This window comes from Ursus maritimus, unplaced genomic scaffold, assembly GCF_017311325.1.
Source record: "Ursus maritimus isolate PB19 unplaced genomic scaffold, ASM1731132v1 scaffold_10, whole genome shotgun sequence".
Classification (NCBI taxonomy): domain Eukaryota; kingdom Metazoa; phylum Chordata; class Mammalia; order Carnivora; family Ursidae; genus Ursus; species Ursus maritimus.
The window spans coordinates 45,267,971-45,294,438 of NW_024423344.1; the positions used below are offsets into that span (position 1 = coordinate 45,267,971).

General features: G+C 34.0%; 1 protein-coding gene across 1 annotated transcript in view; it reads right to left on the reverse strand.

The window, feature by feature from the left end:
• The window catches only part of DACH1 (dachshund family transcription factor 1), a 413,621-nt gene that overhangs the window by 43,925 nt on the left and 343,228 nt on the right, over window positions 1–26,468 (reverse strand). The window contains exon 8 of the mRNA XM_040623452.1: window positions 4,345–4,496. Coding sequence (XP_040479386.1) covers window positions 4,345–4,496 — 152 coding nt within the window. The remainder of the gene's footprint in view (window positions 1–4,344; window positions 4,497–26,468) is intronic.

The following is a 26,468-nucleotide window of genomic DNA, read 5'->3' on the forward strand; positions in this document are numbered from 1 at the left end:
CTCCAGGTAGACAGTGTCAGAACTGATTGCAGGGAATCCAGCTGGTGTTGCAGAATTGCTTGGTGTGGAAACAGCTACCAGACGTTTGGTGAGCAGAAGGGTCAGAAGTGAGGTGATGTTGCAATAAGGGATTGAGAGCAGAAGACACACACAGGAGTATTTTTCCTATATGATGACACATTAAGATTATACAATAAATATTAGTTTAACTATCATCATTATCATTGTTGTGGTATATAATATACATTAGTAAGTATGGTATATAGTTCAGACTTTTAAGAGATCAATGCTATTCTCTTCATCAGAGTAAACTGTTGAGAATATTGGATATATTTCACTGTTTTGTTTTTTTTTTTAAGATTTTATTTATTTATTTGACAGAGACAGAGACAGCCAGCGAGAGAGGGAACACAAGCAGGGGGAGTGGGAGAGGAAGAAGCAGGCTCATAGCGGAGGAGCCTGATGTGGGGCTCGATCCCAGAACGCTGGGATCACGCCCTGAGCCGAAGGCAGACGCTTAACCGCTGTGCCACCCAGGCGCCCCCACTGTTTTTTTTTTTTTAATGAACTCTTTTCACAAATTGGTAATGAGAAAAAAAAAGGCTTAGAATATATAAGTATGATTAAACATAAAAAGATGTAATGTAACACCAATATATCGGATGTTAGTCTACCCATATTTTGAAGCCAATGTCCTATTTTGTTGTTTATCTTTTTGAAAGTTTCCTCTGAAGTATTTTGTCTAACTCTGTCATAATTAAAATGATGTATTAAAAATGCAAATAAAAAACTATTAACTTATTTTAAATGCATAAAATACAACATCATTGGCCATGACATTGAAATGTAAATATGGGAAAATGTATAATCAGTGTTTTGGTCTTAGTACTAAGTCAGATTCTTCTTCATTTTCTTTTGTCAAACACAGAAATTAGAGAATACTTCATAAGTACCATAGCTGTAGTGTGTTTATTTATTAAATCATAGTGATTCAATCTGTGACTTGCCATTTACTGTGGTTTTAACAATCCTTTTAGGTCTTCCTTTGTTTATTTAATTCCTCGTAGTGAACCAAACTCTTATCCTATATCCCCTATGGCATGTATCTTCAATGCTAACCTCATCCATAACTAATTTTTATATTCCCTACCTTATTTTACCTTTCATTTTTTATTTACCTATTCTTACTTTAATATTTGTAAGTCATTTTAAATAATTCTCATAGTAAGATAAACAATGTAAATTATTCGTACCCAATCCTATGTACAAACAGATTATAGTTATGATTTACAGCATGAAAGCTCAGATTGAGAATAGAGAGTAAAATTCTCCTTTAAGTGTGTTTGTTAATTGGGTAGTCAATGTTTGAAAGGGTCACATTCAGTAAATTGACACTAAAATTCTTGTTTCCTCACCTAAAATCTCACAGGGAGTTCTCCACGGACATGATTGAATAAGGAAGGCATAATAAAAGATTGCCCACATTGAGAAAAACAAAATTCCACATAAAATTTTTAAAAATCCTAAAAAGGAAAACCTGGAATGAATCCATATCACTCACTAAAGTGAATTACTACACTGTAGATATATATATTTAGAATGTATAGTATATATAGTATATTTAAAAATACTAGTATGTAGTATTTTTCTACAGGTCCTCTTTTAAAACACAAACAAAAAAACATTTATGAAAATTCAGTTTTGATATGTCATGGCAGGAACATCTATACCAACCATTACAAATGTTAAAATTGAGATTTATCAAATTATAGAGTATCATGAAATTAAATTATTTAATATTAGAACAATAAACACTTAAACACATTGTTTTGAAGGGCTTTTGGTCATTAATTATAATAAAAAAGAGACTTCTATACATTAAATTTAAATATGACCCAATGTCTTAGGTTTAATTAAAATAGTAAGTATATATAATAAAGCTTAAATTTCATATATGGTATTGTATGATTTGAAACAGCAAACACTTTTAACTCAAATGTTTTTCATTGCCATCCTGATAAAAAAGCTCCAGAAGAAATATGGAGCTTTAAATTTACCACACAAAAAGTATGTTACCATTTTGAAATAGAAAGCAGAGAACCCCATTATATATAATTGAAATTGCAGAGGAAATTGAGGTAGGCAGAATGTAATTACCCAAATTAGAATTTGGACAGCAAACACATTTATAGTGTATGCCCAATAAGCCAGGGTCATGACTACCTAAACATTCTATATCATTCCTAGGATATTACTATAACTCAATAAATGTGGCAATAATAAAAGAACTAGCATTTTGAAAAATGATGTGAAACCATTACTTACTAAACATAAATCCTGTATATATGTGGGTGTGTATATATGTGTACACGTATATAAGTATATATGTATGTACTGTGTGTGTGTGTGTTCCTGTGCATGGAACTCAGTAAGATTTTTAATTTTTATTTTACCTTATGTACACATATGTGAATGCACTGAAATGGACAAGCATAATTTATTTTTAACAAAGTATTCTTATTGTAGGTGATTTAACTTTGATGCACCCAGATCCCTATAATTTGGGACTAGCAATAAATAATTTAGTTTGCCCTGACTATTGTCCCATCATCAACTCTTGCTAAAATAAGTCTGCAAGGCTGGCTGGAAGGCCCAGAAGGAGAGTATATTAAATCTATAGATACCGTTGATAAAATATTTGTCTAAAATCTGTACATTTTAAAACTGGGGTTTTCCTTTCTTTCCTCTTTTTTAAAGAAATAATTACAGTTTGAGGTGATGCAGACACATTTCTAGTCTGGGTAATACTGGTGTGTGTGTGTGTGTGTGTGTGTGTGTGTGTGTGTGTGTGTGTAGGGGGGGGAGGTGGTGGATAAATACACCCAAACTGACAGTATCTGACTTAAAATGTAAGAGTCCATGTGTAAACCCACTTTTCAGATGAGCAAGCTGTTTTTTACTGATGAAACCCAGAAATGTTTTCTCCACTGAAATTGAAATAAAATGACCACTTTCCTGCTTAAAGATGTTTTCGTTAATGAAGATACATACAATTGGATAGAGAATTTTCAGTAAACCTTTAGATTTTTTTTTTTTGCTTCATACAGAGTTGTAAACATAACAAAATTAATTATTCCCTCCTTTCAGAGTGCAAATTCAGAAATGTTGAGGGATATTTTCTGAAATCATTTAATTTCACAAAAGAGAAATTCATTAAAAACTCTACCTTGTAAAAAAAAATAATATGGGTCAAATTTGGGGAAAGAAGTATGTTTATTTAAAAATATAATCAATTATTTGGCCTTGATTAAGTTTAGGCTAGATTGATGATTTATTTCAATTACTGAGATATAAAACCTTAAAGTTGAATACAGTTCTGGAGACTCTAATTACATTAGTATTAAAAATGCCACATTAATAGATGAGAAGATATGTTACATTAAAGGCCTTCTGTTATGTCCTTGGAGAGGTAAATAAAATTAATTACATTTCTACTGGGAGAAAGTTTAATATGGTAGGAAATGCGTACAGTAAAATATCACTAAGAATGAGTGTTAGAGTAAAAATTAAAAAAAAAATTAAGAGCACAGTATCTGCAAGCACATTCTTACTATTAGCTACTCCAAATATGGAGAAGTAGATGGCCAAAACCTCCATCTGGGGTCCACATGATCGCTTCATGTGTGGGCAAGAAAATTACGCTTTCTTGTATCCCAAACACTCTTATTATTTTGGCCCCGTGCTCTATGTTATTGTTAACTGTAAGTATTTTTGATTCATAATGTACTGTACGTAAAATATACATCCTGAGGACTACATAGGAAATCCGTGGAAAGTTTTGTATAGCTTTTTGAAGTCTATTCTTTGAAGAAACCCTATTAACTGAAACAAACTTATTTACGAAAGAAGGGATTTTTTGGATTCTTTTATATTAGACATATTCTAAGTGACTAAACATATCATTTCCTCACTGGAAGGCCAGCAGTTTAAAAATAACTAAATATTTATTAGAACTGGTGTGCCGTCGTTGAGTAAATCAGACAAATTTAAACAGTTAGATTCCTCCCATCAGTTGGCAATAAGGAGAACATTTAGGCAGAATGATTTTTCAAATGCCCAGATCATTTTCACTGAAGCTTTTATTAAGGCTGAATATACATATACCAGTATTTCTAAACCAACTTGATTAGTGTAGCAAGTTTAAAACCTTAAATTGCTGGAAAAAGTCCAATGCCATGGTTCGGTCAATCCCATGAACGAATTAAGTTGGAATTGTATGAATTTGGGAAAAATCTACAGCTGGGTCTTCCACGTTCCTACCTTCCAGATTACAAAAAGGCCTACCTGTATGTTAGTCAGAAGGGTCTCTATGGAAGACAGTCCATCAGGAAACAGGAAAGGAGGTGGAAAACCTGGAGGTAGTGGTTGTCCATGCCCAGTTAGAGAAAGTTTGTCGAGGCTGTCTCTTGCGGTTGGTGTGGAAAGCGGGGTCTCATCTGTATGTGATTGAAACAAAAATATAGAACAAGTTACGCTTGTCTGTTTTTATTAGACCTCAGTAATGGCTTCCCTAGTGGTTTCCAGAACATTTATTGCAAATTGGTTCCTGCTATCAGGAGAAAATGCTTTCTGCTGAATTTTCTTTAATGAAAAAGCTGTGGAGATACAACAAGATAACATTAATGAGTAACTTTATAAGCCTTTTAAATGCAGTCTCTAATGAGACTGAGTTTACAGTGCCATAGAATCTTTTTAAAACAAATATTATCTCACATATAGTTGTGATAATATACTCAGGCTGACTTTATGGGCACCTTCCCAATTATCTCATTTTAGTTTGTTCTGTTTGGATTGACAATAGAATATTTCTAGAGCTTCATATAAAAGAAATGCTTTGTATATTAGTATGTTTGTTTCTCAATTAACCCTTCCTTTATATCAATGATTTGTTCAAATTTATTCTTAAGGAATCTATAAAGGAATGTACAATTGAAATTTGTCATTTTGCAAAATAAAGAAAAACTGGAATCAAATATATCCTCCTTAAAGTAAAACTGAGTTATTCAATATCATTAAAACTAAAGATCTAATTCTTTTCACTCTGAATACCTTTTACCTTCATACTGAAAAACTAGCCCTTTATATATGAAAAAGGAGTCTAAAGAAGGAGAATAAAATACAACTTCCATAACAATACTTAGAAAATCAAATATAAAACCCTCTAAGAGAAATTAGTCTTTGCTTTGTTTATTGAATATTCTTCAATACTTTAAGCAACCTAGAGTAATGTCCCAATATGGATTCTTTTTAGTCTCCCAATGAAATCTTTTCATTCAGTTCTTGATTAAACATTTTTACAGTTTCATTTAAGATAGATACAAGTTATGGCTTATTTTAGTTTATTATATCACAGAGAAAATTTTATTCATGGCGGGATTCTCAATTTTATAAATATTTTCATATTTCACCCCAGGAAAATTAATCAGAGCAATGTATTTGCACAGTCCTGATAGTATCTCTCAATTTTGCAAGTGGCTAAAAACTTCAGCACACTTGCCTTTATGTTTATAATTTGATTCCACTGTTCTCGATCATTCCTTTATTTTTCATTACAACACCTAACCACACAACACGTTTTCCAATTACCTCTCTCTGGGGCAGAAATATTATGGAAGTAGCCACACTTCTCTGTCTCTAACTAATGTCAGAACAAGTTAAATTCATCTCCCTCACCTTTCCACATTTCTAGTTAACAAACGAAAAGGGAAGAAAGGTTGGGGAGGAGAGTGTGGGACACAGGTCTTCCATGAGCTGCCTCTCTTCTCACACTCACACACTCACTCCTCTGCAGTTCCTCCTTCCACTCCCTTTCCTGTTCACTTACTGACAGGCGATCTGAGGCAGCAGGTACTAGAAGCAAGGGAGTGAGCAGCTAAAGGAGAACTCACTGTGTCATTTTTTTTTTTTTTATCACTCTTGTCACCCGGGTTAAAGAAAGACCGCAGTGCAGGGGTAGGGCTACTGCATGGCTAATGTGATCAAGATGATCCTGGACACCCTTTACCTAGCTGTCATAAATTATCCTCCAGACCAAGGCTGCTAGTGTTTTCTCATAATAGCTCCAAAAAGGTGCTTGTTAAACATCTATGTGCATGTGAAATTGTTTAAGAATGGAGAGCAATATTTTTCGATCAGCATCACCTTAGCTGTCACATGCTAAAGAAAATGTGGTTTAATAGATCATAGGGATAATAATTGCTTGTCTCTTGAAGAAAGGCATAGAACCAGATGACCACCTGAGTTTGCTTTCAGCTTTAAAGACTGATTCCACAATTCTTCAAAGAATGTCCAAGAAAAAAGTGCCATATGAATGTGTATATACACATGCGTATACACGCACACACATCTGATTGTAAGTTCCATCATCCCCCTGACTATTTGATTTTACTTCAATACATTTATGTTTGACTATGTTTGGCTGTTGTATGAATTAATTCACAAAATCACTCATGATACATACATTTAGGTAGCCAATATTTACTTTACATAAATAATGTGCTGAGGATAGAACGCTGAAAAACGCAATCTGCAAGCCTCAAGTAGCTTATCTGGAGTGGAGTGATTGATCCCAATTGTTAAGTAGTCAATTCCTATAGATAGCAAAACATTTTGTCTTCCATCATTATTCCTTTAGCTACTCCATTTTTCCCAATATAGGATTAAAATTCTTCTATGTATATGTGAGTGTATGTGTCATATTTTTTTCTGCAGTTGCTTCAGTGGAATGCTCACCTTGGTCCTCATGGTCTCAACTATCATTTGGTGTAGACTTACATGATTGGATTCATTCACTTATCATTTTATATAGTAGAGAGACTGCGTAAGGCCACCTTAACTCAATATGTAGCTAAGAAACAAATTTAGGGCACAATGATGACTAAAGAAATGAAAAAAAGGTTGATTCTTAAGATCAATATACATTTTTGAAAAGAAGACAAACGAATCAAGATCAAACATACAAAACAAAAATATTCCTTTGGGCTTCAAGAACCTACTAAAAAGTTGTCATCTTGTGGCAATTAACATCATAAAAAGTCTCAGTTAGTCTTCCTACAAAGATAGTAAAATTAGGAATACAATTCTTACTTTTGAAATAAAAGTGACCTTTGATATCTTACATGTTCCATGAAGATTAAAGCAAATGTTTGAGAGGCCAGACAACATGGAAAAGAGTTTTGACGTTACATAATCTCCACTGACTTCAAACAGTGAACGATGATGAAGCTCAAATTCACAAAACACCTATTCCAATTTGATATATCTGTACATATTTTTTAAAGTTTTATCTTTAAAAGAAACCTTGTCAGATGCCATGTTCTCTGGATTATTACAGCACTTGACAATGTAATCTGTTTTTTGTTATTGAATATTTTGCTTTCAAATAATTTTAAATTTATGGAAAAGTTGCCAGACTTGTACAAAGAATTTCTATATACTCATATAGTGGGTTGTTTGGTAGCCCCCCAAAATATATGTCCATGCCTAATCCCTGAAACCTGGTAAGGTTAGCTTGCTTGGAAAGAGGGTTTTTATAGATGTGATTAAATTAAACATCTCGAGATGAGATCATCCTGGTTCAGGATGGGTGCTAAATCCAATGACAAGTGTCCTTACAAGAGAAAGACAGGGAGACTTGAGAGAGAGAGAGAGAAGAGATCCACAGTGAAGAGGAGAAGGCAGAGGGGAAATAGAGACAGAGATCAGGATTTTCCAACCATAGTCAATGCATGCTGCTGATAGCCACCAAAAGCTACAAGAGGTAAAGAATGGATTCTCCTTTATAGCCTCTTGGAGTGAGCTGATCCCTGCTAATACCTTGATTTTAGACCTCTGTCTTCCAAAACTCCAGTAAGAAAATTAATTTTTGTTATTTTAAGCCATCAGGACGGTGGCAATTTGTTAAATCAGCCCTAGAAAACTAATTCAACTCCTTACTCCAATTCACCAATCATGTGCATTTTGCCATGTTTGCTTCTAAAGTATTTCTCTGTCTCTCTCCCTCTCTTGTTCTCTCTGTGTGTGTGCATATGTTTGAACCATCTTCCCTTTTAATCCTTAAACTTCACTACATATTTCATAAGCATAAGAATACACTCTTACATGACCACCATAAGTATAAAGTCAGCAAGAATAACATACACACAATACTATTATTTAACCAAGAGTTTGTATTCCAATTTTATTATGTGAGATATTTTACTGTAAAGAGTTAAATAATTGATATATCTTTTAATTTGCTTGACAAGTACGTGGGGACTATTTTCTCTGGGCTTGTGGTAGGTATACAGTAGCCTCTAAGATGGCCTCTGATGATTCCTCCTTCCTATTATTCACATCCTATCTAGAACCTGCCCTTTAGTCTGAATCAGATCTAACAGGGAAAAACAAATGTGATGGGATGTCACTTCCAAGATTCAGTTATAAAAAGTTTATAATTTCCATTTCTCTCTCTCTCTCTCTCTCTCTCTTTCTCTCTCTCTTGCATTTCTTGCCCTGGGGAAAACCAGCTGTTATGTCACAAGACAGCCCTGTGGAGGTGCACATGACAAGGGACCAAGGCCTGCCAAAAACCCTGTGAGTTGGCTTGAAAGCAGATTCCCCCTGCCCGGTTGAACCTTTTGATGAGGCTACAGCCCCAGCTGACAGCAAAACTGAAACCTCATGAGAGACCTTAAACCAGAACCACCCAGCTAAGTTGCACCCAGATCCTGATCGACATAACACTTTGTATACTTTGTATACTTTGGGATATATAAAGAAAATGACTTAGTATCCAGTGAGTGTCAGCTACTTTGGACATGTAACAACTTCTTCAGGTTTCAATTTCCTCAAATTAAAAAAAAAAAAAAAAAAAAAGCATGTTGAATGAAACAAACTCTAGTGTCATGCAAATCTAAAATTTCATGTTCTGTATTATTTCCTATAAAAATTCTTAAAAATTAGTTGAGTGGACATTTCACCTATACTGAGTGGAGATTTTGCCCGTATTGATTGAAAAAGAATTGAGTCACATAAACACAAAGTTTCAAAGCAAGCTCTTGGTTATTTAGGTTTACAAACTCCATTTTACGAGGGTTCTTAAGTTTTCTTGCTTCATTTTATCAAATTAGAAAATGTTCAACCATTTATAAGACAGGCACTCCCTAACCCGGGTTGGCAAATCAGATGCAGGGAAGGGTACGTCCTCCTAATAATAAAGGAAGCACTTTTGAAAGCTGCATTAACTAGGGTACAATTTTTTTTTTTTAAGAACTCCATATCCATGAGGGACTAGAAGTTATGCCAGTTCTCAAAGGAGTTCTTATTTTTAAGTTCCTAATAAAGAGTGGTTTTTAACTTTCTTGTATTTTGTTCAGTTACAGGGAAACACAGTGGCTTTCTAAAGGAAAATAGAAGCACACACATTACCATCTCACACATGATTTCATCTGTTGACCAGAAAAAATACCAAGGACCATTTTTATAATTATATAAGAAATATAATGACAGATATAACACCATAAAATCAATTAACATCAATTAGACTATGATGGGCAAGATAAAGATGGAAGACAAGAAAATGTGTTTAAAAATCCAAAATCAATAAAGTATGAAAAAATAAGATTTCTTTCTTCTCATCGTTCCATCTCATGATTCTCCTCATAGTTTAAGTCACATATCAATAAATGACTATCGGTAAGATTGATGCCTCTGTAGGACAGCTTTTTTTTCCATCCAATCTTATCACACATAACAATTTAGCAGGATATCCTAAGGAACAATGTTGTTTAAAAAAATAATGGGCCTCTACTTTTAAAATGTTTTCTTTCCTGTTAATAAAATCTAACTCAGTTGTTATTTTCATAACTAATCCCTTTGGGTTTGAATTATATATTCTCTTTCAAGTTCTTGTGTGTGTGTGTGTGTGTGTGTGTGTGTGTGTGTGTCTTTTTGTGTCTGATGTCTTTTATTACATCATAAATTCCAAGTAGAAAAATGTTCACTTTTAGAAAACCATACGTTCCAAGGGAATTCACATTTATTCATTTTGATGTAAAGTAGATAGCACCATTATTAAAACAAAAAAGTCTCCATATCTAATGTTTACAAGTGATCTGGGATTTTGCATTGCAAATATTATATTTTTTTACTGGAAAAGTGAAAAAAATGTTGACAAAGATTCTAGAGAATATGGTAATCTCTATAAATAGTTATTTATAAAAATATGAATTCTTCTTTGCTATTTTGATAAATTTCCATCACAGTTATATAGAAAGTTAAATTTATTGGTGTTTTCATAAACTCATCAGCCACATTATTCAACTGGAGTACAGGCATGGATAATCTAAAATATTAAGGATTGGTGTTTAAAAAATTTTTTGAAACTTATATCCAGACATAAAGCACAGTCATTTAAATTGAGCTCAACCGTATCCTCAATCCTAGTTCATTTCTACTGTAGGACTCTGGGTTTAATTTGGCAACGGAAACTAATAATAAAGTTGAATAATGTGATCCAGAATGTAATCTTAAATTAGAAATGGTCATGTAAATCTTTTTCTTTCTATTTTCATCTTCTCAAGAAATAACGAATCCCAAAATATCACATTAAAATTTATTTGCATGACTTTCATGTATCTATTTCAATTCTTATAAAATATCCAGGGGTACGATGAAATGAGGCTAATTCCTGTGCTTAATTTTAAGCCCACTTTTCAAATTCTGAATACAGCTATGGTAAAGTGAAAAGCAAACCAGGCTGGATTCAAAGAGTGTGAGCTCAAGTCCTAGCTCTAGCAAGTATTAGCAAATAGTAGAGCAAAAAATCCATCTCCTGTAGTCTATGAGCCTCATTTGATTTATTTACTAAAAGATGATTACAAACTCAAAGGATTATACCTTAAATCCAATTAGATTATGTATATGAAAGTGCTTTGTAAAATAGAAAATGTTAATAAACTATCAGTAAGTAACGAATAACTAAATGTATTACACATTTCCTTTTGTAAACTTGGCTTCAATGTGCCATGGAGGGAATCCTGGTTGTACCATAAGCTTGAGACTTCTGTACTCCTTCTCTCTAATGAGGCTTGTGATGATGAAGTATCATGCTGATAATAAAATCATTACTATATATTATTATAGTTGCCTTATACAAACTAACCCTGAATTAGTTCAGCGAACAGTTAAAATTAACTAGGATAGAAATAACTTGAGAAAGGGCAAAAGGATATGAACTAGTTTATCAACTTCTCTTCAGGCAGCAGGACCTAGAGGAAATGGATAAGGTGACTTAACACAGAAAGAAAACAGTACAGATTTTGGAGAAATAGACTGTCAGAAGCATAAAAACACTTAAGAGTTTCCTTGGATACACTTGAAGCAGCATCTGGAGTTTGAGTTTGGGTGAATGAAGGAAAGGATTGAATATGGAAAGGAGATCATCGTAAGTGCATGTCTGGCAGGATGCTGCAGGTGTGCTAAAATATACACCAAACTCACAGTTCTGCCTCATTTAATGCATTTTAAAGTATGTATTGCACACATATGCAATTATCTTTATCAGTGGTTATTACCTTTGGGGTAGCTTACCTTTGGGATGCTGATGGAAGTTAGGTACCACTCTTTAGAGGAAGAAATAGAACATAGAGTCTCAGCTCTCTAACCAGAGTGAGCACTTATTAATGTCTGTTGAAGGAATATGTGAATGAGACGAGTTGAGACAAAAGCTGGAGCGGTACAAAATGCAGAAATGAGAAGGATGTAGTCTCTTGCTCACCCTGAGGTTACACCACATCCATGAGAGCAGAACTAAAAATACCTTTAATTGGAAAACCACTCTATTGATTACAAGACAATTTCATAGGCATTATGTTGAGTTAGGAGGAAGCTCTAGGAAGAAGATAAAGAAAAAAATGCATGCAATTATAATCTCAATAAGGTCATGTGCCAAAAGATTGATTCCAATAGCACCCAGTGGTTATTTAGAAAAAGAACAGATTATATTTAGATGATACAAGTTGAGATCAGAGTGGAGAAAAATAAATTTCATGGCACGCTGCATTATAAATGGGCATAGAATATTGGGAAAGATTTAAACAGGAGGAGGTCAAGCAGTTGTATAAGGAAAGTGTGCAGGGATGACCTTTCAAGAAAGCAGGGATCCTAAGTGCCCTAAAGAAACTTTGTATTTTTAAAGGGAAAGCCTATTTTCGACTGTTATCCTTAAGACAGTCTTCAATTTCTGGCTATTCAACATTTGTATTTCAAAAATCTATGTATGAAGGAAACTCTCTATCAAGCTATATCTGAATATTTCCGAACATGGCCTTGACAGCAAACTCCTCACTGTCTCTGGCACCTGAGAAGATGGAAATGAGGAACGGTGATAGCTGTGCGTACATTTTTTTTTTCTTCCCACAGCTTGGGATTTGTTGGCAAAAATGGAACAGTACCGCACATTAAGCACACACACACACACACACACACACACACACACACACACACACACAATTACCTTTTAAACATTTTCAGTGGCTTTTACCCCTGCTTGTTTGTTAAAGTCATAAGTCATAGTGTTTGTGAAAGAGCTGGCATGGCTATGCTGAAAAGATCCACTTAATTGACCTTTCTGTCTTTTCCATGACCCTGTAGGTTTAACCTCACTGCTGATACTGCAAGTGAATATGGGAAAACATTTATTGAAAGCTGCATAACAGACACGATTATATTTCCTCGGTTGATGTTTTGCATATCTGCACAGTAGGGCCATTAAGGGTTCTAAGAGCACAACGGAAACAATCATAACATTTGTTTTTAGATGACTGACTCAGGACATGTACACCAGGCTTTATATAGAAACTGTTTTTGTTTTATTAAGGGACTGTTTGCCTGTTAGTGATAACATCATTAAAAATAAATGAAAGGGGGCTGGTAAAATGCTTCCCAAAAGCAGAAACCTAATTAAAGGTGATATGCCTGCTATGAGGCTTTTTTCAGGACTCAGAAATAGAACAAGGTTAGTTCTTTCTCATTTTATAAGGCCCAAAGAAGACCTCACAGTAAAACATCACTTCTGATCTAATTTTCTATTTCTGTGTACTTTAATAATCTACTTTACAGTCTGTGCTTGCCCATAGAAAGTGAACTAGTTTTGCTCCTACAGATAGCTGCTTCATCATGTCACACTGCATGAAAAGAAAATCTGATGGTTCAGGTCAAACAAAAAAAAAATGCACTTTCCTTTTGCAGCAAATTGTATTGGTTGCGATATATACAGTAAGAGCAGTTGAAATAGTGCACAAACATTTCATAATCCTAAAAGACCACTTTTGAGAGCCTGAGTTAATGGTAAAAAACATTTCCAAATCATGGTTTATAATTTCCAAAAGAAAAAAAAGTAGACCCTTTCATTTTAAGGGGTGGAGTTACTCTAATTTCATGGATGGTGGAAAAAGCAGGAAACTGCATTCCCTTGATAACTCTGCCCTTATTGTGCTGTGACCTTGGCCAATTTACTTAAATTTACATCTGCCAAAAATGAGTTTCTGAAATGTGCTTTGAGAATTTTGGGGGGCGGGGGGAAGGGAGGAGTTGTCACATCAATTCAAGGCCTTTTCAAAATTAATATGACTTCAGATGTAAAGAGAAAAAGAAGAGAACCCCGGGCACCCTCACATCGTGCAGTACTTTGAGATCCTGGTTTCTTTTTGTCAGTCCTGCACGGCTCTGTTTCATTTATGAGTCTCCACGCTGAAAATGAATCTTTTGCTAAGTAAATAAAACAGAACAATTCCCAAATTATCCCCCTGAAATATAAAGGAGCTCTGGTATCATGGATTACTTCAACTCGGATGTGCACATAGTTTTCAGACTAAAATTAGCATGGAATGGTAAAAAGTGTGAGATATCTTTGAAAATCATTTGGTGTAAATTTTCATTTTCAGACAAAAGAAGTCCCATAAGCGACTGACCCAAAGTTCTTCAAACCCAAGTTTGCAAATTCTCGTTTCTTTCTTCATTGAAAGTTATAGTGTCAATTTAGAGGAAACACAGGGAAAGAATATTTTGAACGCTTGCAAGGGTATGCATACCCACAAACATGCATACATTTAAGACAATTGGTGAAATGTGACACACGCAGGATATTTCAGAAATATTAAGGAACTTCAGGTGTGGTAATGATAAGATGATTGTGATTTAAAGACAAGAACCCTGATCTTTAAGAGATACACACTGAAAATAAAGAAAAAAATAATTACAGATTAAGTAAAATATGTTTGGGATTGACTTCAAAATTCTCTGGGGGAGACGAGGAATTGGGTGGGGAACTTAGGACACAAGTCATTGTTAACGCCGAATGATGGGTAGGTAGATGGGTGGCTCATTATACTAATTTTATGTTTGTTAGAAATTTTCTACAACAAAAAGTTTTAACATAAAAATAATGCTATGCAGTAAAAATTCTATTAACTCCTTTTTCTTTCTAAAGTCAGAGGCCTTGGTATGATGATCATCATTAGCGTTATCGTCAGAATAACAGCATATATTGAGTATTTTCAGTGTGTGCAAAACAATGTTCTAAGCACTTCGCATGCATTAACTAATTTAATCCTCTCAATAATTCTGTTAGATTGTTACTAGTGTTATACTCATTTTACACATGAGTAGAAAGAGGTAAAAATAAGTTAATTAACTTGCCAAGATAACTCGGGTAGTAAAGAGAGGAGCCAAATTTAAACCCAAGTAGACTTGTTTCTGAGCCTTTAAACATACAAGGAATAAAATATAAATTATCTGGAAGAATTTTTATATGTGTTCGAGTATGAGAGACATACATTCCAAAAAAGGCAATGATTTTATAATGATTTTATCTCAGACTAGCAAGAAAACTTAGACATTTCTATTCCATTCCTTCTTAATCAAGGCTTGACTTACTCCTTAAAACCTAGCAACTGGTCATCGAAGGCAGCCAAGATTCATCCAAATTGGCAATTTGCGCAGACACACTGGTGATCATTCATTTTTTAATCAAAGATACATGTCTTAGAAGTGAAATTCCAGATTCTCCCTACATGGGACTAGAGAACTCCAACTATGAGTTTAATGGACACTTAATATCCTGAATTTAGGTGGCTCACACAGGTATCTCCTGCAAATTTCCCCACTCTACACCTTCACTAAATGTCAGCCACACTGACAAAGTCTATACTTTCTTTGTGAGAAATATTTAACCATGGAACTATCACTTTTAAACTGGCATATGCATTCCATGAGGTAAAAAAAAGCAAGGCCTACTTAAAGATTCTTAAAGCACAAAATTACCATCTGAGGGATTTATTTCAGAAAGAGCCAGTCCCGTGCCTTACCCGTTCATCAACTATGAGTCAAGCTTGGATATTGCCACAAATTGTCTTCTGCCCTTGTTCCAATTTACCTTCTCCTGAATGTCTTCATCATACAACCCTAGCCATGAACTTGACTCACTTTCCACCATAAGAGCTTTGTTTAGGTTTCCAGTACCAGCCCCACCCACCCAGTGACTCCATCAGCGTGCTCCATGCTTACACGGGAGGTTCCCAGAGTTCTTAGCTACTACCCCACTCTGGTAAGGTATCATGTACCAGGCTGCTGACATGCCACACCAGACATCAGCTTGCTGATCTAGAGAAATTAACTTATTTAAGTCTACTGATTTATCACAAATAATGACTCCTTCCAAGCCACAGGTGTGTTTTAGTACGTCGCTTTCTTCCTACCCCTCCCCTTGCCACAATCTTTTGAGACGGAAAGCAAGGCATGTGGATGTGAGAAGTCTCCTGAGCTGATAACCTAACAGCTCTATACCTTCAGCTTCACTGTCTTGAACCAATTCATGGTTTTCCTCCCATTCGTAAAAACTAACAACTAAAACATTTTACCGGGACTATTTCAAAAGATCAAATTCAATGAAAATTATAACCAAAAAAATGTCTTTGCAGGTTTGTTCCCTTAAGTGTGTGTAACATGAAAAACTGCGAGGGAAGTAACTGTCCATCTCGTTCACCTGTGTAACCTCCCTGCCTCGCACATGACACAATTTTATCATCGATTGGTTGAATATCTCATATAATTTACCTTCAAAACTAGTTAATTTGTTAAGCCCTTTATTCTTATATTAATAAAGATAAATGTTAGCTGAGGTTAGTCTACATTTTAAATTAGCTGAATCTGAATGAATGAGAAGATATGTAATATAAAATGCTTTCAGTTTGGGGTTGCCTTTTTAGAAATGTGAATCCAGCATAAAACAAGTATTTATGCCATTTTATTTATGATATTTTAATCTAAATTTTAAAACCCCAATTTTTAAAAACTGAGTGAATATATTTGTGGCTATCAGTACAGAAAAGGGACTAGTGACCATGTGTAAAAAACATTAAAATTTGATTCATCTATCTGAAAGTAGGAGTGGCTGCTTTGGGGCAATAGTGGACATGCCATGACAGAGGGTCTATGCAAAGGCTGATAAGCATCCTGTCAAGAATATTATAGAAACTCTTCCCTAGAAATTGATACGAGGTTAAACTAAATGACCTTTATATCCCTTTTACCTATTGAGATTTTACGACTTCTTCCTTTAAAACTAACTGCTTTCTAACATAGTCATATAAAAATGCAAAGGAGAGCACTAATTTTTAGGATTTAGGGAAATATAAAAAGTTAAGAGTGTATGTTTATGTCAAAGTCAGCATTCTTCCCTTGGCGAGAAGGGGATTCTTGAATAGCACAGCTGCTATTTTGCAACTCTCAGAGCATAAAAACATAATGCAAATTCCCGGACCTTTACTACGTATAAGTTTTAATACATTGATTTCCAATCTATAACCACTTGTTCTCTGTAGCAAAGAAAAAAGATGACATTGTCAGACTTATAAAATTGTTGTTACTAGCTTTTTAATGATTTATATTTAAGAAAAACACATCTCTTGGCACAAAAAAAAACAAAAAAAATGAATACAGAAATGAGATGTCTTGCCTAAGTTTTCCTACATGTCACCTATTTTTAAATTTAATTTGAAAAACTGTTTGAAATGTTAAAATTGCTTTAAATTCCAAATTAAAAAACACCAATGTTTTTTTTGCCCATTTAAGTATTTTCTGTTATCTTCTACTTTATGTTCTCTATGTCCCAGAGTCCCGGGATCAAGCCCTGCATTGGGCTCCCCACTCGGGGAAGTCTGCTTCTCCCTCTGCTCCTCCCCCTGCTTGTGCTCTCTCTCTCTCTCACTCTCTCTCAAATAAATACATGAAATCTTAAAAAAAAAAAAAAAAGGAAGAAAAGAAAAGGTGTCCGACCGTTAATTTCAGCTCAGATCTTGTTCTCAGCGTTGTGAGTTCAAGCACCACATTGGGCTCCACACTGGGCACAGAGCCTACTTAAAAAAAAAATTAAAACTAAAAAAAATTGGACTTAAAAATTTTTAAAAAAAAAATCTTAGCTGGAAAGGAAACATGTGTTAAGGCACATGAGGAAGGGCAGTGTGGATGAGACCCAGTGAATGAGAAAAGAGTTGGCTGGTACAGGTGTGAGTGAAGTTAAGGGGGCTGGAATTGTAGGAGCTCCTGTTGGCCAGACATGAAGTTGTGGCCCACCAGACTCAGGAACCGTCTGGGCACAGCTGATCACCTTGTAGAAATGGCACTTCTTTCTAACCATGTATGTCTCATGAGAATGTAGAACTATTTTAGCTTTATATGCTCAGGTGACTCTCCACTTTCTGGCATGTTCAATTCAAATCACACTAGCATTATGGCTACTTAATATTTTTGCATATATTTCTTTATTGTTAATCTTTCCTAATCAAATGCAAGCTTCTTAAGAATAAAATTCCTTTCTATATTGTTGGTATTGTTTTCCCTCTACCTCAAATGGTGATTTGCCTTCACTAGGCTCTCAAGATATATGAGTAGAGTGAATAAATAAATGTTTAAAAAGTATTTCAAAATGAAATAAATTAATCTCTCAGGCTATTTCTGTGTATTTTGTTTTACTCAGAATTCTCAAGTTTATAAGCATATAAAGATTCTTCTTAATAACATATGAAGAAGGATTGAGATAAGTTACATTATTATAGTTAAAATAACCCTATAGTATCTAATGTATTTGAAAGAAATTCAAAGAAAAGTAGATTTTGTATATATGCATATGTATACACATGACTGTTTACACATAGTTACATAAATACTAGGAACATATGGGTATATAAGTAAGTAGAACTCTTCCATATTTAGTCAGTCAGTAACTATTCTATATTTAGGTAATCGATTTACTTTAAAGATTATCACCAGAAGCTTTAGGCAAATATAAATAGGTTTATTATTTGACATAATAAATTATCTTCCATTACTTATTCCTTGTCCCCATATAAGATTTCAAAAGAATGAAAAACGAATAAAGAACCTGAAAGTTTTACTACTACTTTCTATTTTGTCTCATGTACTTTAAAACGAACAAATTATAAGTAGCATATATATTGAAACACGATTTCATAAATGACAATACTAATGGAAAATTTGAAAACAATTATAATATTCAGCTTTATTAGAAAGTGCTTCCTAATTTAAATAAACAAACCAAACATGCAAGTTTCACTCCTGCATTCTTGATATACGTGAAAAACTCACACTGCCCCTTAATATCATTTTACGTTAGAAAATTTAAAGAAAAGAAAGAAAATTTAAAGAAATACCATGTAAGAAACAAGTAAAAAGGTTATATTTATACGCATTTTCAAAACTCACACATAACTCAAGATTCTGATATGTCCCCACCTAGGATGATTTAGGACACTAGTTATGGGGGAGAATGTATATTGGAGTCACCTCCTTTTAGCTAGGAATCATCACAAATATAATACCCTCATTGTTTCTCTTATAATGTTTTCTAAAATCTATTTCCTAACTTATATTTGACAGGATATAAATTCTCCACAGATATTTGAATACAGTGCCTATCCTAACAATAGATTCAAAAATATCATGATACTCTAGAGAAAATTATTTCCTTCATTACCAAAATTATTTTCAGAACTGTTATATGTATTTATAAATTTCACTGAGACTTTTTAGGAAAACAGATTAATCCTAAAATATGAATATACCTTGCCAATTGGTTCAGTTGGCAAATGAGCCAAATTAGAAGTGAGTCTTTCTGGAAATATTTATAGATGAATAGCAAATTCAATACAAAGGGGAATATTGGAGCAAGTAAGGACATTTAGTTCATCCCTGGACTTCCTGGAGGAAGAGAATTCCAAGTTCAGAATGAAGGATAATCAGGAAAAAAATCTTAAGGCATGGCTAAGACCTACATTTCGGAAAAAGAGATTATTTTATGTCTCAAATCTTTTATGTCTCAAGGGTCTAACTTGCCCTCCACTTTAGATTAACTTCTTCAAATGTTAATATATTTTCTCTGTCATCTATTTAATAAACATTAAAAAAAAAACCCACAACTCTTGTCTATCAATGTTTATTGAAACTCTTCATCCCATTATTCCCACATTGCCCTGGTAGGCCAAGAAATGAGGCTAGGTTGAAAGTTATGCCAGTGAGCCCATGACATTCCTAGTGATTACCATCTTGTTTTCTAAGAAATTCTTTTACGAAACGATTTTAGAATCTTCCTTAGGGTCATATTCAAGGGGCTTCTTACACTGTGTGTGTATATTCTTTCTTTCTTTTTTTTTTTAATTATAACTGCATTAGCTTGTTTACTCATCCATCATCTCTCTTGTCTATGGGCCAAAAAATTCAGCTGCAATTTAGTTCAAATATCTTAGAACATAATTCATATGGCCTGAATTCATTTAAAATAGCCAAGACTTTCTCCATCTCTTCATCTATCTTGGGCTCTCATGATGCTTACTCTCACTATTTTTATTTTCTCTTAGAAAGATGAAAACAAAAGAATAACTTCTTTGTATCATTTCAGATGCGTGCCCTATATACTTAAAGATGAGAATATGCTAACTATTACTTTGTTACTTGATTACTTGACTGTAATTTGACTTTATCTGCATCCTGAACATGGAGTTTCAAATTCTGAGAGAAAGAGTTGGCTTACAGTTTCTCTATACTTTCCAGCCTGGATTCTAGATCAAGCTTTTCAAAAAAAAAAAAATTAATGATATTGAGGAATTCATTCTTTTCTCCATCTTGTTTACTAAATAATTAGGATATCATGCCTGCAACTGTGCCCACTTTACAGACTTTCCCCCTCTTTACTGAATAATTCTAAATGCATGTAACCATTTTGTAATATATCCCATCTATTCTAAAAAAGAAAATCTCTCTTGGTACCATTCTTCCCTTCAATTACTGTCCCAGTTTTTCATATCCCTTTTCAAGTGTTATGTATGCTCTATAACCTCATTTTCTCCCCATGACTTAATCTTGAACTCATTCTAGTCAATTTTTTATTTCTCCCTTTCTAATGAAACTTTTTTTTTTCAAAATCAGTTGTGACATCAATATTGCCAAATCGGATAGTCAATTCTCAGACCTCTCCTTACTTGACTTATCAGCAGCCCTGGACATGTTGATTATTCCTTCATTCCTGAAACCCTTTTTCCACTTTGTTTCCAAAACACCATTCCCTCTTCTTCTTCCCAAACCTTAATGGCAGCTTCTTCTTAGTCTCTTTATTGCTTTTCTTTTTCATCCAATCTTTTTAAGCTCAAAACATTACAGGGTACCTTCTGACCTTTTCTCTTTGCTATACGCATTCCCTCATGATCTCATTCAGACCCACACCTTTAAATACCATCTATATGCTGATGGCTCCAAAATTTATATCTTTAGCTCAGACCTTTTGCCTGAACTGCCCTCATCTCTGGACTCACTTCTCCACTGGGATCTCTAATAGGCATCTTGAAATTCACATGTCCAAAAAACGAACACTTAATTACCCAATTCCACAGCTGCTCCTTCTATCATCTTGTTAATCTCCGTCCCATTCCATTCTCTTTCTTCTCAGAGTCAACTAAAATGATGAATTTGTAGTGTTTCATTCTAATTCATATAACTAGATGATACATAGAAACACAGATCTGAATATATGCATATTTGTGTGCAAACTTGAGAAACATGTAGCATATATTTGAGTTGAGTTTACATAAATAACATCATGCTGTTATTATCTTTTTTCCAACTTGTATTGTGTTTGTGAGACTTCTCTAAGATGGTTCCCATAAATCTATTTATTCATTTGAAGTGGTGTATGAAATTACATCATGCAACCATGCTATCTTTTATTTATTCATTCTTCTATTGCAGTGTTCAATCGGTTCCAAAATATTTGGTATTATAAATAATGTTGCAGTAAAATGCTTATTTTATCTAATGTACTAAGTCCTTGCATGCGTTATTTTATGTTATTCTCACAGAATAATCTTGATAGTATTATCCTTTTTCACCATAAAAAAAGACTGAATCTTAAAGAGATTGTGTAATTTTCCTAATGTCACCCAGTTCATCAAGGACACAAACAGAATTTGAAATCACATTTATGCCATTTCATCATCCAGATAATTTTTCCTACTGCACTAACTTATCTGGTACTAAATCCCATGAATGAAATCTTTGTAGGAATAATACTGACAGTAATAGGAAACAATAAGAGAGGTCCATGACAGTCCTAATCTTTGCTTCAATGAGAATTATAGAAAATCACAAGTGGGCAATGAGAGCATGGGTATGGAAGAAATAGGAGCATAGTAGTGGCAGCCCAATTTAGAAATCTACTATTTAAAGCCTTGTTAACAACTTGATAGATGTTCCAGTTCTAGAGATACTGGCAAGAAATTCATAGGAACTGGTGACTCAAGTGTGGCCTGAGGAAGAAGAAGAAGTCAAATAGAAAGTTTTAGTTTGTGTGATTGAGACCCAGGGAAAAATACCTGACATTAACCAAATTGAGAAACTTAGAAAGACCCTCTAAGATACAGCAAGGTATAGGGTGGAGGGGACTTAAGTACTTGATGATGTTCCCTTTGATGATGTTTTACTTATCAAAGACTTTAAGCCAAGAATTCCTATTTGCTTCCTCAATAAGAAAAAAGATCAAGAAATAAATAGCATATAGGAAAAAGAAAAGTAGCATACCATGCTGCCTCCTTATATATACAAATCTAGAATTGTGATAATTACCTTTTCTTCTTTCCCTTGCCGCCACACACATGTCCTGACTAGAGATTCAACCATCAGGAATGACTAAAATCGATCATCAGTATCAGTAGAAGGAGTAATATTAAGCACATCAGGCTAAGAGATTAAACAAACAAAGATGATGTATCAATTTGTCTTTACTGATCTGCTCTGGACTTGGGTATTGCTTTTAATAATTGTATTCCTGGGATGCCTAGGTGGCTCAGTTGGTTAAGTGTCCAATGCTTGGTTTCGGCTCAGATCATGATCTCAGGGTTGTGAGATAAACCCCACACTGGGCTCTGCACTCAGTGGGGAGTCCGCTTCCCCTCTCCCTCTGCTCCTCCCCCAACTCAAGCACTCTCTTCTCTCTCTCAAATAAATAAATAAATTAATAAATTAATAAATCTTTAGGATTTATTACTAATGTTATATCTGGGGCTTATCCTGTTCGAGAATCTGTACCTTGGTTCCATGTTCCATATCTTGGTTTCCCTTGGCCTATAGTTCTAATATTTCCCATCTCAGCATTTTCTGTTTTTGGAAATCCAACCCAGAAACCAGTACTCCATGGTCAGGTGTCCCCCAATATATGTATCTGTGTGTGTGTGTGTGTGTGTGTATTTGTCAAATTGTTGTGCTTCTGAATTGATTCTTAGAGGCTTTTTGTTGTCTCAATTATAAAAATCTAATTTAGGAAACCCACAGAAGAATCATTATGCCTTTTTTTTTTAGAATCATAATGCCTTTTAAGAAAATCTAGAAAGGTAATCTCTCTCTCTCTTCTCTCTTAAGGATTATTCTTCCTAGAAAACAAAACAAAACAAAACAAACAGAGACATAGATATTTTGGAAAATAAAGTGAGATAGTGATTAGTGTAAATGGCTAGGCTTAAATTCAACAAAAGTATAAGGAATAGAACACTGCAAAGAAATATTCACAGGCTTAGAAGTATATGCAGTAATTGGAACCATCTGCTAACAAATACAGGTACTACAAGACCTGTTTCAAAGACTAAATTGGACTCATTTGTTATTAGCAGTATATATTTGCATTCAATTAATGTGTTAAAATCCTTTAAAAGTATGCTCTCTTAAGTGGGTTAAACATGCTCATTGTAATCTTGTTTATACTAATAATTGGCTTTGCAAATCTTTTCTTTATATCTAGTACAAAGGTAAACTTTATCAAGCCCAAGCTAAATTATCATAAATTCCATATTAGCAGAAACCAAATTAATGAGGTTTGATTGTACCAAGAAAATTGCTTTTGCCATTTGCTTAATTTCATCTGCTGTATATAATAACAAAAAATTCAAGTGATGGAAGGGGGAGATAATTCAGTATTTGCAAAAATATTAGTAGAAGCAAAGCAAACTTTCAGAAACTCTAATTTAGTGTTATATTTATTTGTTTAGGTTCAGTGTGTAATATGATGTTAAGTATATTACTGTATCATGCTATTATGGAACAGATGTTAAATGCAATGTAAAAATGTCAGGGGTAAATGATTGATGATTCTCTTTGCCATTTCAAAGTAAACCATGATTATTTATATGCTCTGGACATTGCTTGAAAGCATCATATTAAATCTAAACAATTGATCCATTTTCAAGGGTTTTTGTATAATGTATTATTTATGTGTTTTTTTATTCTTTTGTGAAAATGCCCCAGTATAAGGAAGTATTTAGAGTCTCAAGTACTCCACCCAGTCCATATGGTAGATTTGTTCTCTGTGTAATACTTACCTTTTCCCTCTAGGCCCATATGGCAAGTCCATAGGCTGCCCAGGCCCCTCTGTCCTCCACAGGGGCCATATGGCAAGTTCAGTGAGCACTCATTTACCTTGTATTAATATTTTATCTGCCTCAGACAGAAAAAGAGATCAGATTAAGTAAAGTCAGCCCCTGAAAATGGTTTAGCCATATAATCAATACTGAGTGTCAATGTGGTATGAGATATGGGTTCTGTTATTTCATTTATATTAAAAATAGCAAATCCATTTGAATAATTTATCAAATAATTTCATAAGCTCTTTTGATCACTTGATATACATTGACAGAATACTGTTTAATTATGCTAATCATCTAGGCAATATTAACACATGATAGTGTAAGCTTATAAAATTTAGAACTGGTTTAAACATATAGGCTTTGATATAGCCAAAGAGATAAGACTGAATCTAAATTATAATCTATATTACCATAGTAATTGCTCTAAAATTAATTCATTGTCATAACATTTGCAACTATAGGCTAAACTTTTGCTGTCAACTTAAAGTAATTAAGAGACCCTCAGTACTTTATTTACAATTAGAATTTATATGAAAAATATGGTATAAATTAAAATACTATATTTCTGCATTTTCTACTGTCACTACAGATTCGTATAAAGGTACCAAACGAATAAACTTCATGGGGTTAATTTATTTCACTGTAAATTCATTTAGTTGATAAAAATGATTATTTTTATAACTCCCTTTACTTCCAAGCTACAGCGACTATCTCTCTGTTTTCTCTTTAACAGCTGATAGCGTTGTATGGCCTGATACATTATGATGATATACCTCATAATCAAATTATTATTCCAAGCACTTAACAACTTCCAGAACAGGCCACAGAAACATGTATCCTTTATGTTAGTCACATTCATATATGTATATTTCTTTCATCTCCTCCCATGAAAAGATACTTGTCTCATTTTTTAAAACATCTTCATTATTAATAACCCACGTTCGGTTATTCCAAGTGAACAAAAACAACAACGCAGACCACCACGCTTACGGCAATTTATTTTTGTTAGACCTTAGAATTCTTGTCAGCTTATGTATAAAATCTGACGTGAGAATGTTCAAAAGAGGGAGTTCATGCTTTGTTGCTTGGTCCTTTCTTTAATACATTTCGGTGTTTTCTTCCTGGACATGTCTTTTAATCGGTCAGCCTTCTCTCCACAAAGCAATTATAAATAGTTGTTTTTTTTTTTAATTTGATTCCATACGATGTACATATCCTATTATCATGTTTTGCCCATTTTCCTCTGAGTCCCTGTATCTGTAATCATACTTGTTATGATCTCTGTCCAGAATATATTTGCCAGGCCAATGTAAATGCCGAGATCGTATCACATAGGTGATACGAAATAGATTCTGAAGTCATTTGAAATTTTAAAATGATAATATTGAAATAAAAATGTTAATGTGTTTAGGTTTGTCACCTGTAAGTACAAGTAAAGTCATAATTAAAATATAAAGACAACATCAGGATCTCTGACAGCTTATTTTAGGCTTGTATGTATAGAAATATATTTTAATGAAAATATAAAAGTTTAATTTTATGCACTGAATATTTCCGTGGAGTCAGCACTTTGCTAGTTTGTGATAACATGTTAAAATTAATGGGATGTCTTAACTAAGTTCTTTCTGCATATATACATATAAAAAAGGGAAAGCTCTGAACCTGACTTCATAAATAACATCCACTGTGATTTTGTTAAAGTTTAGATGTGTGGATTTGTATTTGAAATCCTCAGAAGGTTACAGGGTGCAACCCTCCAACAATATCTCTGAGTCTTCAGGGACAAAATCCCATTATGTGGAGTTCAGTGAAGGGGGTAAACACCACCATAAAGAAATACAAATTGCACATATTTCCCATTTAGCTAGTGTCACCAAAGTTCACCATTTAGAATTCTAACCAGTTAGGACTTATTCTTGGAGGTCAAGTACCTTGTGAACCTTGTCATCTCATTGATGACATCATATCCCATCCATCAGTTCTTTCAGGAGCACACTTGCCATCTGCTCAGCACACGTTGTAATAACTTATTAGACAAATTCACAGGGTAACAATCTGTACAATGACACTGTTATCTTAATGCTGGCACATACTGAGATAACAACCACTGTTTCTTTGTCAGAGCACAAGGATTCTGCCCTCCAACTTTAAAACAGAAGTTAGGAGCCTATTTAAACTTCTTAAGTCTACGGAAACAACGAGCATATGGGCAGAAACATTTTTCTCCCCTCTAGGACCACAAACGCAACTCGCCTCATAAGGAGGTCATCCCAATGGATGATCCCTGCTTAGTGTTTGTGAGCTGTAAATTCCTTTTTTCCCCCCATGAGGGAATCAGATATATAAGAATTATGCCCCTGTATCCCCATTGAAACTTAAAAATAATAACATTCATGATCGCCAAGCAATAAAACTCAATAACTTCTTTCCACTTGCTAAAATAATATA